The 19059-nt window shown below is 32.8% G+C and overlaps 1 protein-coding gene across 1 annotated transcript; it reads left to right on the top strand.

Annotated features, from left to right (window-relative positions):
* The first annotated feature begins 1101 nt into the window (after positions 1–1101).
* LOC128237778 (uncharacterized) lies at positions 1102–10199 on the top strand. Its single transcript, XM_052953364.1, has 7 exons — positions 1102–1208; positions 4595–4636; positions 5804–5911; positions 6331–6537; positions 8361–8498; positions 9053–9137; positions 9314–10199. The coding sequence occupies exons 1-7, from the start codon at positions 1160–1162 to the stop codon at positions 10197–10199; spliced, it is 1515 nt and encodes a 504-aa protein (XP_052809324.1). The 5' UTR covers positions 1102–1159.
* Positions 10200–19059: the final 8860 nt, after the last annotated feature.

A 19059-nucleotide genomic window follows, 5' to 3' on the forward strand; every position in this document is an offset into this window, starting at 1 on the left:
ACAATATTTAAAAAAAGCCAGCTCCCTTTCCAATTTTTCTGCTATTGCTAATCGATTAAAGTCTTGGGATGTATTAAGATAAATTGACCTAGCACGATAAAAGTAAAAAAAAAAACCACTCTATTTTTTTAAAGATGCGCAATTACTCCCAAATAAAATTTACCACAATTGATATAATTGTTTAATACTTTTGCGCTTTCTGGTATTAAATACACGGTTACAATCTTGTTATCAGTAATTATTTTTTTCCATTAATGCATTATTGAGTAAGTAGTTAAAGGTCTATCAGTCAAAATGTATGTTTGTTATACATGTGTATGTATTGATTTTGAATAAGAGTGTCACTTTAAGATTCTGTTTCTGTAATAATAAAACTCTTCTGGTCATTAGTACTAAACTTGACTGACTGTTGCTGCTTCTTTGTTTTATTGAACATAACGTCGAATATCTCACATTTTGCTGTATATTAAATGTTCTCCGTTTCTTTCTTACATATCATTTATGGTGAAAATGTAAATCCAAAATATCCTCTAAATATAATTTTCCTCGTCTTGACTGACCTTTGCTTCCCATGTAATCTATAAATTGTAAATAACAATAGTGGATTGGGGGAGGGAGGGGTTCACCCGTCGCGCGTCCTCCCTAAAATTGTCAAAGTTTACTTTTTATGTTAATATCGGAAATCAAATACGCTCAAAATGCACCTTCTAGAACTAGAATTTGTTAAACATTCATTGGGTGAGAACCCCCAAACCCCCTGCCAACAATTTAAACCATATCAAATTTCGGTTACTAGGGATGGGTGCATGTCAAAAGGTTACGCCCCTAAGTTACGTATATATGTAGAGCTGAACAACAAATCAAAACTAGTATTAAATTCACAATATACATTGTGTATGTACAATTTCTTTAAGTATTCAAACGAGTGATATATACACACCAAGCTTAATCAAATCAGTAAAACATTTCATGCGAAACAATATGTAATAGTAATAAATAAATTCAAGATCAAATCACACTTAAAAAGGACCATAATTCATCAATAATATTTGTTTACCTTCCAAATCACGACTGAAACGAATTTATTACTAATAGTCAGGTGCGCTACACACTCGTGATTTTAACTTCCTTGTTATAAAGGATTCATTTGTGTTGGAAAATGAGAGCTCTGATAATGATTCTGATCCTTATGGATTATGTTAAGAAAGGTATCATTATTCATACACAATATAGATATTAGATACATAATGGCACGGACTTTGTTTATTAATATAATAGAATTTTTCGAAGGTGATACTGTAGTTTGTATTTTTATGAGTTCAATGTCTAAATAAATGAAGTACACATAAAACAATCCACCAATTGTTTTCCTTTTTATACGCTATTTATCACAGAGTTTATAAACACGTATTCAATTTCAAGATCTATGTATTGCTTGGCAATTTCTGGATCCATATCAGACGCAGAAATATAGTAATTAAATATCATGTCTATGTATTTTGATTTAACTCATGCGTAATTTGATCAACAATATCGGACTGCGAAAACTTCTAAAGACTTTTATATAACTATATAGGAATAACATAATGGCATAAATCAAAGTTGACAAAGAAAATTTCAACAACTAAAACAAGAAAACAAGAACACAGAAGTAGTTGAGAAAAAGGACACACATCAAGTAAAACTTGGAATTTCCAACATTAATAACCTGTTTCGTTTGACAACCGACCGCATCATTTGATATTTTTCTCAGTAATAAGCATATGATCTTTAAAAACGTTTTATTTTTGAGAACATTTGAACAGTTTTCTCTAAATAGGATTTGTCAACATACACATACATGTATTCGACTTAATCGTTGAGTTCATCTCTGAAGATACCATGGTTAATCCATACAACACTATAATTAATTGTTTCTTTAATGCTTAATTCATATCAAAACGCAATTACTAACTTCGTAATTAGTGGTACTGTAAAGATTTAAACGTGCACACTTTGAAAGTATTATCCATGGCTGTAATTAGTTACACTCCAAACTAATCAAGGAAGTGAATGTCACTGAAAAATGGATTTATAACTTTTGAGTGGACGGGACACATTTAATGGAAGACACTGGACGTATACATAAATTTTATATGGAACTTTAAGTACGCTGTAATGTCTGATGAAATCGTACATAATTGGCTGTTATAAAACTGACAAAAATAGAAATCTCTGGATCGAATAAATTCTGTTTTTTTCTGCGCCGCTTTTTCAGCAACATTTTGTCGTACATATTTTGAATTATCTATTAAAAGGCATTCTGTCATGTATTTGTTACAAGTACCCAGAATTAGTTATATTAGTTATATGCTCTTTTTTAAAAAAAATCTTACAAACAAAATTGAACAACATATTTTGAACGCACTAATGAAAAAGAACTTTTTAAAAATCAGTAACATGAAACCCCCCAAGCTACGAGTTGTTGTTTTATTGTCGAGTTGAAACCAAGCAATTTCGATACTAACAATACCATTTACGGCCACCATGTCACCTGCCTGGTATATACTAGTATTATAAACCATATTGTCATACAACATATGAAGTGCATGCGTAGAGATACGTTTTACCGTTTTCATCGCCTTTTAAATGATTAAACTGTTATTTTGGTTAAATGCTTAAAATAGCAACAATTACTGTCTCATCTCATAAATGTTGTCCATTTCTGTTTAATATAAACAATTTTCTAAATGAATGCAAAAAGCGCCAAACATATGCGTATTCAAACTGATCTTTATAAATTGAGCTAAACCAGAGATTTCACGTATACAAGTTTCTATAGGATTTTAACTATTATAATTGGGTCATTTAATACAAATCAATTGTCACTGACAGAAAGCAGTCATTAAAATAACAGTGTGTTTGTTGGCATTATAATTTCTGAGTGCACGTTGACATTTTTCAGTGTTACGACGTTTTCGACTAAACTATAAAATAATGTTTTAAAAATAAATGGGATTTTCGTATTATTAAGACATTCAGAACCTTGGCATCGCCTGTTTTGAAAATATTTTTCGAATGCCCTCTAAAAACAAAACAATTTGATATACCATACACATTTTTCTGGAAACGTTATAAAATGGTCAAGCCAGCAGGTCTCAACTTTAAAAACAAATTTAAAAAGGTAGAAAATGATAAATAAACACAAACTTCCTATGTGTACGTTGTGTGTTTGCTGTCTCTAAAGGATTCTTGCATACCAGACAGCGGTTTCCGCTCATGTGATCAGTGCTGGAAAATTCGATGTTGATATGTTTATGTGTAATTCTAAGAAATTGAAATTATTAAATATCAAAACAGAGTTTGGAGAATAATAATTGTTTTAAAAATTATAATAAAAAAACAAGCGATGTTTTAGGGATATAAATAGAGAATACTAGGTTAGTGCCGTGGATGGAGGAAGTTTATCTGGCAAGGCGGAGGAATTTATCGGGTGTTACTTTGTTTAATTAAACACTATAAAACCTTAAAATTAATAAGAATCTTTAAAAGTAAGGGGGACAACTGTTTTCCCTGTTGACGTCATCACACTCGGTATCCATGTTTAAATCGCCCCCAAAATAGTTCGTAAAACTGTTCAACTTTTTTAGTACGTTTATATTCAAAGTCATTGCATTTTAATACGTCAATATCAATTCAAAACATAAAAATACTTTTAAACGTGCATAAGCATGGATCAGTCTCTGAACATTATCTGATGATGTAACAATTATTCCGCAAGTCAGAGTACAGTACACAGGTCAAAATTCAAGATCACGAGTGTTTACAAACAATCGCAACATATTAAATGGATTTAAATGATGTTGATAGTGTTGAATGATCATAACTGCACCGGCAAAGAGATCATTCATTTCTGCTGTAAGTGAGATTTTGTCATTCACCACAGAAATGGAATAAACTATCGACGAGTATCGTTGAATGCTGTTTCACAGTTTCCAGCATTTGCGGGTGGGGTAAGATTTTCACATCTCATGAAGATTTCAGGTGGATTGTTTTGCCAGTGTCATTATTTTGCATAATGATGGGACTTTATGGGCGAGTGATTGCTGAGGTCGGCTGTTAGTGGTCCATTGATAAGATACTGAAACGGCAGTTCTGCTTTTCTTCTGACATTGCAGAATATATAAAAGAAGTTCGTTTTCGCGGTCACATGACCACCTGACTGTAGATAAACATCACGTGGTCTACTATCCTAATAAACTAAAGTTTACACGGCACCTTGTTATTGGACCGATTTGTATGCAGGTGACAGGATAAATGTCTATTTACGTCATTTGTGGTTTAAAATTTCTGCACGTCAATACGTAAGGAAAACAACGACACACTCACGTTTTGGTGAACGTACAGCACTGCGTGTTTAATTGGCCCTGTGGCGCATTGTGTGTCGAGCATGGAGGCTCAGGCACGTGCCTTCTGGTCAGATTGTGCTGCCTGCACGTGAAATACCTGAAATATACTTATATTCTAACCACCAGAAATGCAATTCGGCATCTGCATATTTTTTGCGCTTCGCAGTTCGAAAGCATTTTTACAATAATAACTGTTTCTATTATAGACTCAACTACAAAACCACCATGCGTGCCAGTATCAGATTGCAGTAAGTAGCCTAACTGAAGCATTTGTGCTTCAGCCATTTTTTCATATCGGACACCTAACATGATTATCATACGTGTTTTGTATCTGAATGAAAATTTAAGATATTATTTGTCAGAAAGTAAAATCGAACAGTTACTCAATTTGTCGCACACTTATTTCACGATGGAGGGTCGGTCTGTGTGTCTGTCTGTTTATCGGTCGTTCGGTCCACCATGTTTTGACTTAACAATAACTCAAACACAGTTTGGCATTAAGCAATGACACTCCAACGGTTCACTACCGGACGAAGTTCAAGGCCACGACACACGTGTTTTAGAGATTTGTCAGCATACAATCTCAGGAACTTTTTTCTTGTATAATTTATCTCCAGTTATTAGTCCTTTGCCAAAATCATGACCCCATTGTTTTTGGTTCAGCAATTCGAAGTCACGGTCTACGTATACTAACTGGAGAACAATTAGGCGTAGAACAATGAAACTTTACCAGTACGCTGTCTATGACCTGTAGATAACCCCTATTATTTTGGAGTCAGTAGGTCAAAGGTCAGGGTCGTTGTCAAAACTTTAAATTCTTAAAATGACACTCTTATTCAAAATCAATACCTAAACATATACAGCATAGATACATTCTGACTGATAAACCTTAAACTTCTTACCTAATACTATACATATATTGAAAATATTAATGAATGACAAGATGATTGTCACCGTGTATTTAATAGCTGAAACGCAAAAATATTAAATGATTGGTGAATGCTAAAAGATTTACCGTGATCTACTATAGTCCCATCAAGTAGAAATACCGTTTTTTATGCAGATTTCTTTGAAATTAAACTCGGTATCTTTCATAAGAACCATTGTTTTCGATATTTATTCATCCTTTTTGGTATTTCAAAACAATTAGATTAATTGTGGTAAATCTGATTTGGGAGTAAGAGTGCATCTTTAAAATACCGTAATGCAGTATAGCAAATGTTAATGAGAAAGCGGTTCTCAGAGGGCATATGTTTAACAAGCATCTCATGCCTGTTTAGATATATAATCATCATTAAAAATGCTTTGTAAGATTCATTTTTATTCTTAATTAAAATTGCATTGTAGATCGTAAAACTGTTTAAATTTAAAATATAGAACTCTAAATTCTGAAAAAAATAACCTTATTATTTCAGGAGCATGTGAGTATTCTCCGTGTCTAAATAACAGTACATGTATACCGAGGCCGAATAATTATACCTGTTATTGTAAGACCGGTTACCAAGGCAAACAATGTGATGAAAGTAAGTAGTTAGCGGGTGGTCTAATGAAGCTATATCGGTATCCGCCTCTCAGCCAAGATGTCGTGAGTTTGATCCACATATTGATTTAGGCTTCTTGCATCGGCAACAAAACACACACATGCCGGTTTCTATACAGGCAACAGAATTAAGTGTAGGTCATATAATTTTATAATTGTCATTGATTTTCTCCGAAACAGTGTTGGGCGGAGGTAGGAATTAAAAAAAAATGTGCGTTTTATATTAACATTCAAATATGTCCGAGATAAGATATCTTGAAAATACCATTCAGATGTCTGTTAAGTAGTTTTTCAATAATAAATGAGACGAGACACAACCATTCACTTCTCATATGAGATTGACATGTAGATGCCCTAAAATACAAATAATTTATTTCAATATACGTCTGTCCTTTGTTAAAGCATCTCCAACAACAGTGGAAAGCAGTGGTTCTCAAATGGGTTCAACACCTGAAGCAACAACAACATCTACACCCACAGCAGCAAATACGCATAAAGCAAATACGACGACGATGTCGACATCATTAGAAGGAAATTCGACTGCTTCCTCAAGAGAACCAGATACAACATCAACACAAAATACTACTGCGCCAACAACTAATGAAGCAGGTAAACACGCTACACACATTTGTTTTTTACCCCATTGTTCCGGCATCTTTGAACTACTCTTTCACTGATATGAAATGGACTTATTTGAAGGATGTGTATGTGTACCCCATTTCCTTTTCTCTTTAGTGTTGTCTTCCCTAAAGTTAACATTTCTAAACAAACATACTGAACTATTTTTCTCGGTAGTTTCTCGACTTCAAAAAACTATCAGTATTGCAAGTTGATATGCAATTGTTCTTTTGACAACAGTGAAACAACAATAGTGAAATAAACGACATTGCACAGGAAAGCATATAAGGAATGAAGACTTGTTTGTCTCAGTGTAAGATCGCAATGTATTTCACCGAGAGAGCACCACAAGGTTCACCAGTCGTGACTTTGTTTTGTTTGTTCACGATGTGCCATTGAAACTGATATGTCATAAAATTTGTTTAAAATGGCATTTAACTGCATTTAAATGGCAAAGTGAGCCAAATGGGTAGTAAACGTAACGTTATTTATTTTTGCATTAACGTTTGATACGGATAAATAAAAAGACTTACAGTTCAATAGTGCACGAATAACCGATTTACAGGTAGATAACATGCAATCGAAGGATGCAATTAAAAGTACACGTGTACCTGCTCAGCTAAACGAGGACATGCTCCACAACTGTTACAATATAAATAATGACGCTGGCAATATACACCAAACGTACATTGTTTAGGCGTTTGAGCACTTAGTTTATTAAAATATTTGCATAGACATAGAGATAAATATTGAAAGTGAGATGGTACGAAAGTAAATGCATACTAGTTATTAAATGCACTACTCATTACAATGGTTACACATATTAAATAAGTATGGCAACGTTATAAAATGTTATCCGAGTATTTTCTAGCCACAAAAGTATCCGTGTACCTACACCAATAACCAAATTTAATTGCATAAAACTGACCAATGAAAAGCAAGGCCTCGACATGTTGATTAATTTCCCCTTGTGCAAAGCCGAGCCTGCGGGTTTGTTCACCATCATCATGCTTTTGCTGTACAAAGCAACAATCGATTGTGAATTTACATGAGCGATTATCGCCGACTTCGGACGTAAATAATCGAATTTAGATTATACTCGATCATCGTTTCGCCCCTTTGTAAATGTATGGTTTTTGTGTCCGCCTTTCGAATAATGTGCTACATCTATCGACACAAATACACACGATGGGATTTGCAGTATAAAGACCTGAAGCAATTTTAAAGTGTTATTCAGTAAATAATGAGTTTAAATGTAATAAAAAATTATACTTCGGCCACTGTTTCACGACATTTCTGAATTTTTGATATAACTGTGAAAAAAATATTTAAATCTTGTAAATGTATATATTGTAAGTGGACGAGACAGTTGTAAGGTTATTACATCATATGATTACTTTATTTTATTTCGTATTATTTTTCTGATAAACGTCTTCTGCTCTATCTTGAGAAAGCCATTTAATTTACTGTAAAAAGGAGTCAAGAACAAGTTATAATTTTCGATGAAGTACTCTAGAACTTTTTTACTCAAAAGCATGTCTTCGAATTGCTCTAGACACTAAATTGGTATATTTTTTTTAGGTTAGCCACTGAATGTCTACATCAGTAGTTCGAGAAACTAGATGCTGATGTTAACCCTTATATGCACAAGACTGAGTGAAAACAATATATTTTCATGAATATGGAAATATAAAGGTTATTTGTTAATAAATTTCCATGAACCACCATAAAGCATATGATATACGTCTTCATTTATAAAAAAAAAATCTTATTGCCAAGTGTGCAATTTATTATGCCCATTACCTATATTGCAGAAATAACTTTTAATTCGTCGACTAATGGATCAACAAATGTTTCTACATCGGCGACCATTTCATCGTCAACCACTGAAGCAGAACCATCAACACGGTCCGAAGAAGCAACTGCGAGTCCATTATTGGATGCACCTAAAAGTAAGACCCCCAAGAAAGATTGCTACTTTAACACATAACAACCGTGCATAAATTTAAAACTAAGTATTAAAATTTGTTAGACAACATGTTTTGGTCATTTCGTACTAGAGAACAGTTTATAACAGTAACTGTACTTGAGTCTTAGTTATGATCAATTGTATTACGCACACTCAATGACATTACTAAGTATTGCATTGGAATTTAGAATACTAGATTCTTACATTTATTGAGTTTACTTCACAATACACACGTGTACTTATTTCAATTTCTTAGATTTGCTGTTTGAAACGGAGAGTAAACTGCTGTTAAAATTGTGTTACTTATTTCAAATACTCATAAATATGTTCATTTAAATTTTCTTGCGTGTATTTGATAAATGTCACAAAATAACACAGTTACGAGTCCTGAAAGAATTGTATTCACCTTACGATAACACATCGATACTCATATACACTTTTGGTTCGTTTCATTTTTTGTTAGTCTAGACTAATAACAGAACAAGGATATTCACTTCATTAATTAAAAGTATTTTAATCATGTTTGATATTTTACAGAGTCAGTCCCCGTATCCATAGCCGGTTCTATTGGCGGAATTGTCCTTATTGCCTTTTTAACAATTGGACTGGTGATCCTTTTCAGGTAAAACATTTTTTTCGGTCTTGATTTATGTTTTGTTCTGTTTTCATTTTAGATAAAACCTCATAACGCATATTTTTCATTATACATGTATTCTCAGAACAAGAAAAACAGTAACAACGTATAAAATCCTCGAAAATCAAATACGTTTATTTTGTAAAACAATTTAACCGTTTCAGGAAAAGGAAACGGCGTACGGCAAGGGAGGACGACACAGTACAGAAAGGTAATATCCACTGTAATCCTGCATATGATGAACATTGTTCCCCGTCTGCCGACAGCGTGTCGACTTCTTCCAAAGATAGTGGATTTGGTAAACATGATGAGTCTATGGAAGCCGAAATGATTGATGGTGAATACAACACATTGCGGCTACACTTTCCTGTTACCAACGAACAGCAAGATAACACGTACAACCACATTGACGGATCTCTTACTGCTGATTCGACGTACTCGCACATTTCTAACACTAAAGATGCCTTGTTCGACAATACTTACTCGCACATGTCCGATGTCACCAATGGTAAGTCATTTGAACCTGATGACATAGATGCAACCTATAACCACTTGGGAGACTCTTGTTCTAGCAAACGTAAAGGCAAAACAGAAGAAAGTCGCGACGAGACATACAACCATGCACAAATGAATCATGTTCGTCCAACGGCAGACCAAGAGGATCAGGACGATAATTATTCGCACATTAACCTATCTGGATTGAAAGCTCAAATGCCAAATGCTGACGAACATCGTGTTGATGCGCAGGAACCGACACGTACAAATGCCGAAAATGCTAAGGCAAAACATGTAACAAAGATCGTTGACAAAGGGAAGAAACAGCATAGTGACGCTGACAAAGTTTCTACGACGACTGCAGAGGGAGATAACAATTATGAAGGTCACACTTATTTTGTTCTGGAGTCCAATACTGACCAACATCCTAAACAAGCACCATACGACTATGCAGTAGTGGCAGCGCCAGAAAAAGACCCTACCGAGTTCACGGTTCTGGAAACAGATACACAGCACGAATACTTTGTCATTGAGCCTACAACTGAGCTGCAGTAGAATGTAACACAGAGACAGTGCAACTCAATTAAGATTTCCCCAGTGTAGGTTCGTTACGCAGGACAAAGTGTTAACACCAAATAAAAGGCTTTTACCGTCTCAATAAATGAAATATTTCACACGTGCAACTGGATTGTTATAAACCATGACGTAATGTGTATAAAATATTGTACAATTGATCAATTTCATTCCCTTTGTGTATATAGAATTGTTTCTCTAACACACTAGGCTTTACGAATTAATTTCGCGGTATTGAGTGTTGTAAACGAAATTATATCTATATATATTTTATTTATAAGAGGATGGAAGATTGATATGAATATTATGTTTTGTTCTCATTAACATCAATAACTTGGTTTGAAAAGTTTACCTCTTTGTAGAACTTTTTTGTGTGAATAATCAAAGTATTATGTATATACGCGTAATATTGTTAAAATATAATATCAATAAATATTTCCGATAAAGAGTTAGATCTTTGATATGTGTATATTGTTATGTTTGTGCATGTATATTGATGCTATGATGGTTTGATGATCGATTAACATTTTAATAATTGATGTACATATAAAAGATTTAAGATTTGTAATTCCCTGCCCTTTCTATGATATTTTACACTATATATTAATTTTAATGTAAATAAAATATTAATCATATCAAAGTATTTAATAATACACCTTGCTAATATAGAACACAAATGGAAAAAAAAATGAACAGAGTATTGGAATATAGTTGAACAACCCAATACATTATAAAATTGTTGTATTATATTCACTACTCGAACACTATAATAGACAATGAGTTAAATTACATTACTTCCCTTTAATCATAAGCTCTATTGAATGTATTGTTTAATATAAACTGATGTTGTATACTTTCATAGCTCTTGTTAATCGTACTTCACACAGTAAACATGTAACCAAAACTTTGTGTCTTTGTACATCTCACATCCATCCCAAGGAATACATCAAATATCTTGCTCATTATTTTGGAATACAATATGATTGATAAGTATCACCTGCTACTGAAAACGAAACATACTGATTTGTTCAATTATGTATTTTTTTCTTTTCTTCGACTAAATTATGTCCAAAGCAGGACTCCTTTTCCCCCTTATTCAATTTTATTGTACAACTTTTGTTCAGGCACTAGTTAACACAACAACTGCTCGAGACATTTGATAAAATCTTTGAACATAGATAGATACCAACGCTTACTTGTGCACCCTGCTAGAATAAATTCTGTGATTTTTTATTGCACAGTTTTCTCTCCTTGTTTCTTTTTTATGATTTAAAATTTATCAAGACACTTTATGTTTAGTTTTAACAGCGCTAGTTAGAACCTTGTATCTCACTGAATAGGTCTTTCCTTACCGTGTTGAAACTACGTAAAGCATGTGTTTCTACATTGTATCAAATAAGCTGTGAATCACTGGGTATTATGGCCAATAGTAAAAAGGTATGGGTTACGTGCAAATCCTTTGGTTAGACCAATATTTATTGTCAATAATAACAAACGTTTAATAGACCGATTAACATAGCATGTAAACAGGTCAGGTAAAATAAAATTATATAGATTTCAGTTATGTTATCAGAAATGACCTTTCTTCGACTGTATCAATATCATTCGTCTTTGTCTGGTCATTCCTTTGCTGACCAATTCATGCATAAATATAAATACACGTCGCGCACCCTTCCCTCCACCAAACCCCCTTATCAAGATTTTAAACCATATAAATTTAATACATTTATATATGAATTAGATGCAGGGCTGATCATCAAAACAAAATGACTTTTCTACGACTGTCTTCTGTATTCATTAGTACAGATCACGTAAAAATAAATCAGTTTTTTTTAATACATTTCAAAACTGGGTGGCCTAGCTTCTATACATACTATGTATATAAGTATACAGTTTATTTCTTTTCACAATTGTTGTCAATAACTGCGAGGAATTTTGTTAAGAAATCACTGTATTGTGAACAACTAGACTATATTCACTTAAAAGTAGTCTGTTCGTTTTTTTTCATTTTTTCTTCTGTTGCGAATCGGTAAAAGTTTTAGGGTGTATTGAAATAAATTGACGTAACACGGTCAAAAAAAAAATATGACTCTTAATTTTTGAGATGTTGACGTATGTATAATAATACATCTTAAATATCAACTCTTTGAGTCATCAGTACTCAACTGGACTGATTGTTACTGCTTCTATGTATAAATGAGCATAACATCGAATTAATGCTATAATAACTTGCTTCGAAATCCTTGTAAAATAGATAAGTTTAAACTAAACTAATCGATCGTAGATGATATGTGTCAACATGTATATGGCTCTTAATTTTAAATGTTCATCATTTATTTCTGACATATCATTGCTTTTGAAAATGTGGATTAAATATATCCTCAAAATATCATTTATCCTTGTCTAGTTATTCCTTTGCTGATCAATTCATACATAGATATACATATATGTAGCGCAACCTATATTTAAATGATATGCAGAGCTGAACATCAAAACAAAAATTGCACTTAAATCACAGTATTCAAACAAGGAATATATATATTCACCGAGCTAAATCAAACCAGTATAAACTGCCATTAACATTTCAAGCGAAGTGGTGTATACATGATATATAAATGTAAACAAGGTGTTGAAGAAGGAAATAAATTCAATTACAAGTTACACTTAAAAACACAAAAAAACACTTTCGCATTCATTCCAATCACGACTTAAACAGGTCAAATGCGCTACATACACGCGGTTTTAACTGCCTTTTTTATTAAGGATTCATTTGTGTTTGGAAATGATGGTTTTAATAATGATTCTGATCCTTATGGATTATGTCAAGAAAGGCATTATTCTTTATATCCAATATAGACTGTAACTGTGGTTTTAAACTGAAAACGCCAAAATATTAAATGATTGGTGAGTGTTAAAAGATTTACTGTGATCTACTTTCGTCTCATAAGGCAGAAATACCGTGGTTTCTGCACCTTTCTTTCAAATTAAACACGGTTTCCTTCATAAGAACCATGTTTTTGTTTTTTTTATTCATCCATTTCGTTATATTAAAACATTTGTATCAATTGTGCGTAATAGGTTAAAATCGGAAGATACAAAACCGGTTTAAAACTTATATGATTTTGATTTGTACATGCGCTAATAATAAAAATTATTCCATTAGGTGTTTTTTTCGAAGCAACAACGACATTTTCACCACCAGCGACAAGTACGCACAAAACAACAACGACGATAATGTCGACATCAACCGAAGAAAACTCGACTGTCGTGTCAACAGAAACAGCTACAGATACTACATAATCAACACAGAAATCCTCTGCTCCAACAACTGATGTAGCAATCTTAGAATAGCTCATTTTCTGAGGTTAAAATAGCTGTACTACAAACATAAATTTTGAGTGATAAACCTTAAACTATTCACTAAATAATGCATTTATGGAAAATATTAATTACTGATAACAAGACTGTAACTGTGTTTTTAAGCTGAAAACGCAAAATATTAAATGATCGGTGAGTGCTAAAAGATTTACTGTGATCTACTATCGTCTCATAAGGTAGAAAAACTGTGGTTTCTGCACCTTTCTTCAGAATTAAATACGGTATCCTTCATAAGAATCATGGTTTTTTTTATATTTATTCATCCTTTTTGTTAAATTAAAAATTTCTTCTTTCACTTCTGTCTTCAATAAAGCACTACTTTTGCAAACTTACACGCAATAGTTTGAAGAGCAGTGAGGAAACAAAATTGATATATTCACAACGTTATAAATAAAAGCAGTGAAAATAACACGATGTTTTATTTAAAAGCATATGAAAATTGAAGCATTGTTTGTTTCATTGTAAGATCACAACGAGAGAGCGCCACAATGTTCGCCACTCGTGACATTTATTTTTAAAAAAAATCCGGTGATTTATAGAGATTTGTAAGTGAAATAAAAATAGTATTTCACTGTTTTAACCAGTGTTAAATCATTTTGAGCCCATTCTCACATCCACATCAAACATCAACGCGCACAGGGCTTGGACACATTTTCACCAACGTCATTTGGAAATGGCGTGCCTTTTGCATACCATTTGGCGTGTTGTTTTTTGGAAAAACTACAATGAAATGTCATTTTATATCCTTTCTCAGTGAAATTGATTGCGCTCTGACACTGATTTTTTTATATAATATGACTCTGAATAATTCAAAATGACATTTTACTGCACTTTTATCTGTCAAGGGAGCCAAATTGTTTGTAAACGTAACATAATTTATTTTCGCGCTGAATTTGATAAGGACAAATAAACAGGCTTTAAATTCAGTAGTGCAATAAAATCTACAGGGACAAGCCATGAAACAATAACGAAGAAACTGTTAACGGGAAGGTAACATGTACGAACCATCTGTAATGTAATGATTAATGATGTTGTAAACTTTCCAAATAAAACAAACTGGATAGTACATGTTTTCTTAAATCAATATTGAGTAATATGGGGTTTCATCACGTTTGGCTTGCACAAGGAGTTGGTTTATATTTCAAGTTTTGTGTCATTTTTGAAGCAAAGAATACGAGACGTTTATGTTCAAAATTAAAACAACAGATTGTCAGACTCTTCAAGAGCTTTATTTTATAGAAACATTTTTATTTTTGAATTAAAACCCTATCTTAAAGTGTGTTAATGTACAGATATTTATAATTGCTTTAAACCAGTTCACATTTTTGTCTCATCGGTTAAATACAGGAGCTTGTAGGTGGAATAATATAGTTTTGGAACACAGAAATTTGCCCACATTGTAATGTTTTAGAAAACGATTTTTTAAATTGAATGCAGCCTATATACAAATATTAGATCTAATTATATTTCACGATGTTATCGTACTCATCCAAATATGTTTAAACCCGTAGAATTGCTGAATACAGAACATATTGGTATGTTAAAGAATTTCTCTATTTTCGTGTATAAAGCATTTTGTTCAGAGAAAGAATTTCATAACCTTACATAATTGATTATGATATGTTTTAGTACCAACTGTTAAATAGATGTAAAAGGTTTCGTACGTAATAACTCTTGGATTAACATTTGCTACAATTTAAGTTACTGTAAGGAATCTCAACTACTTATTTTGTTATAACAAACGCCAAGCAAATGTTTGATAAACAAACATGATCATGGTCTATCATAGTCCACTTCATTGATGTATATATGTGAGATGTTATGTGCGAAAAAAACTTGTGTTATGTTCTGTTCTGCAATTGAAGGATGCAATTAAAAGTACACATGTACCTGCTCAGTTAAACGAGGGCATGCTCGACAAATGTTACAATATAAATACTGACGCTGGCAATTTACACCACATGTACATGATTTAGGCGTTTCAGCACTTAATCTATTAAAAAATGTTTACATATAAAATAGAAACATATATTGAAAGTGAGATAGTACGAATATAAATGCATACTAAATATTGAATTCACTGCTTATCAAACTTGTAAAATTTGTTAGGTAAAGCATTGGATATCATCTTAAGTAGTTTGAGAAACAAGGGGCTGATATAAACCATTCAATGCACAAGGCTAAGTGGATATTTGCATGAAACAGTCAAATATCAAGCTAAAATTATACAATTAAATTTCCATAAACCACCGTTAAGCAAATAATAAACGTCTTTATTTATGAATATATTGAGGGGTTTCCAAGTGTGCAGTTTTTTTTGCCGATTACCTTTTTTGCAGAAACAACTTTTAATTCGTCGGCTAATGGATCAACAAGAGTTATTACACCTCCGACCAATTCATCGTCAACGACAGAAACAAAACCATCAACACAGTCTGAAGATGCAACTTCAAGTCCATTATTGGAAGCACCTACAAGTAAGATTGCTAGTTTAACACATAGCAACCTTAAATAGATTTTTAACTCAACATAATAAATTGTTAGACTTCATGTATTGGTCAATTTGTACAAGGAGAACAGTTTTAAAACAGTAACTGTACTAAAGTATAACTTATGACCAATTGTTTGATGCACACTCAATGACATTACTAAGAATAACTTTGGAATTTAAAATACTAGATTCTTACATTTATTTAGTTTAGTGTACTTATTTCAATGTGTTTTGTTTGAAACGGAAAGTAAACTGCTGTTAAAATTGTGTTACTTATTTCAAATACGCATAAATATGTCCAGTTTAATTTTCTTGCGTGCATTTGATGTATGTCACAAAATAACACAGTTTCTGCAAGAATTGTATTCACCTTACGATGATGTAACACGTCGGTACACATATACAATATTGGTTCTGTTCATTGTTTGTTAGGCTAGACTAATAACAGAACAAGGATTTTCACTTCATTAATTAAAAGTATTTAAATATATTTGTTTGATTTCAGAGTCTGTACCCATATATGTCATAGCCGGTTCTATTGGCGGAATTGTCCTTATTGTCATGTTAACAATTGGACTGGTGATCCTTTTCAGGTAAAACAATTATTTAGGTCATACTTGACTCATTAACCAAATAAGTATATTATTTATATCCAGTCTTCATTGTAACAATTATTAAAGCGTTCAAGATTTATGTTTTTTCTGTTATAATTTTAGATAAAACCTCATAACGCAATTTCTTTTATTATACATGTCTCCTCAGTACAAGAAAAAAGTAACAACTTATAAAATCCTCTGAAATTAAATATGTTACTCAAAATGTAAATATTTTAAACCGCTTCAGGAAAAGGAAACGACAAAAGTCAAGGGAGGACGACACAATACATACAAATAATGTACATTGTAACCCAGCCTATGATGAACATTGTGCACCGTCTGCCGACAACGTGTCGGCTTCTTCCAAAGATAGTGGATTTGGTAAACATGATGAGTCTATGGAAGCTGAAATGATGGACGGTGAATACAATACATTACGGCTACACTTTCCTGTTACCAATGAAATGCAAGATAACGAGTACAACCACATTGAAGGATTTCTTACTGCTGATTCGACGTACTCGCACATTCCTAACTCTAAAGATGCCTTGTTCGACAATACTTACTCGCACATGTCCAATGTCACACATGGTAAGTCTTTTGAACCCGAAGACAAAGATGCAACCTATAACCACTTGGGAGACTCTTATGCTAGCAAACGTAGAGGCAAAACAGAAGAAAGTCGCGACGAGACATACAACCAAAATGAGTCGTGTTCGTCCAACGGCAGATCAAGACGATAATTATTCGCACATTAACCTATCTGGATTGAAATTTCAATTGCCAAACACTGACGAACATCGCGTTGATGCGCAGGAACCGACACGTACAAATGCCGAAAATGCTAAGGCAAAACATGTAACAAAGATCGTTGACAAAGGGAAGAAACAGCAAGGTGACGCTGAAAAAGGTTCTGCGACGACTGCAGAGGGAGAGAACAATTATGAAGGTCACACTTATTTTGTTCTGGAGTCCAATACTGACCAACATCCTAAACAAGCACCATACGACTATGCAATAGTTGCAGCGCCAGAGAAAGACCATAGCAAGTTCACGGATGTGGAAACAGATACACAACACGAATAATTTGTCCTTGAGCCTACAACTGAGCTGTAGTCTGAATGTAACACAGAGACATTGCAATTTAACAGAAGGTTTGCGCAATGTAGGCTTGTTACGCAAGACAAAGCGTTTTCACAAAACAAATGCATTTACAGTCGCAATAAATGAAATATTTCACACATGCAACTGGATCGATATGTATCAGGGGTCAATGTATATTAAATATTGTAGAATTGGTCAATTTTATTCCCTAAGTGTATATTGAATTTATTCTCTAACAAACTGTGCTTAACGTATTGCTTTCGTGGTATTGATTGTTGTAAACGACATTATATCTTTATATATGAAAATGGGAGATTGATTTGTTCTCATTAATATCATTAACTTGGTGTGACTCTTGTTTGCATACTTTGAAAAGTTCAACTCTTTGTAGAACTTTAATATGTGAAAAATGAAAAAATATGTATACAATATTGTTAAAATATAATATCAATAAATATTTCGGGAAACAGAAGTTAGATCTGTGTGTATTGTTATGTTTGTGCATGTATATATAATTGTTGATTCTATGATGGTTTGATGCTCGATTAACATTTTAATGATTGATGTACATGACAAATTTTAATATTTCATCACCTTAGTGCAATAACTTAATAACTGCATATAGAAATAGAAGCAGATATTGAGTTCTTGCACTAAGGTGACGAGTTGTTCCCTGCCCTTTCTATGATATGTTACACTATATGTTTAATCTTAATGTGACTAAATATCAACCATATCAAATTATTTTATTAAGACACCTTGTTCATATAGTTCACAAATGGAAGAAAATAGTTGAACAGAATATTGAAAAACTAAAAAACTGCTCGAAACATTTTATTAAAACTTGGAACATAGATAGAACCAAGTTTTGCGCAGCGCTAGATTTTTTTTATCTCTGTTGCACTTTATTGCAGAGTTTTCTCTCCTTCATTTTTTTTATAATGCAAACTTTATCCAGACACGGACTGAAAAACTATTGTATAAAAAACCACTATCAGTAGACAGTCACCGACTTGTATGCAAATCGGATAAAATACAATGATGCAATGTGAATGATATAAATTTCGCAGAAATGTAAGCAAAAATGGTATTTTTCAGTTACTCTTCTGTACTCATTGAAACAGTTTACGAAAAAGATCAAACCGTTTTTGAAATACATTTTACAAACTATGTTGCCTTGCCTCTATAACTACAAATGTACATGTATATAAAATGTTGAGAGGATTTAATTAGTTTTTGAGAGTGTGGCAAAGGTAAAACACAAAATATATAA

The sequence above is a fragment of the Mya arenaria genome, chromosome 6 (assembly GCF_026914265.1).
Source record: "Mya arenaria isolate MELC-2E11 chromosome 6, ASM2691426v1".
In the NCBI taxonomy this organism is placed as follows: Eukaryota; Metazoa; Mollusca; class Bivalvia; order Myida; family Myidae; genus Mya; species Mya arenaria.

What these genes read in the sequence shown, in the direction of transcription:
- LOC128237778 (XM_052953364.1), top strand. Translation starts at nt 1,160, where the DNA reads ATGAGAGCTCTGATAATGATTCTGATCCTTATGGATTATGTTAAGAAA. An exon ending in CGTGCCAGTATCAGATTGCA is followed by an intron (nt 4,637 to 5,803) that starts GTAAGTAGCCTA and finishes TTATTATTTCAG; the next exon opens with GAGCATGTGAGTATTCTCCG. An exon ending in GCCAACAACTAATGAAGCAG is followed by an intron (nt 6,538 to 8,360) that starts GTAAACACGCTA and finishes CCTATATTGCAG; the next exon opens with AAATAACTTTTAATTCGTCG.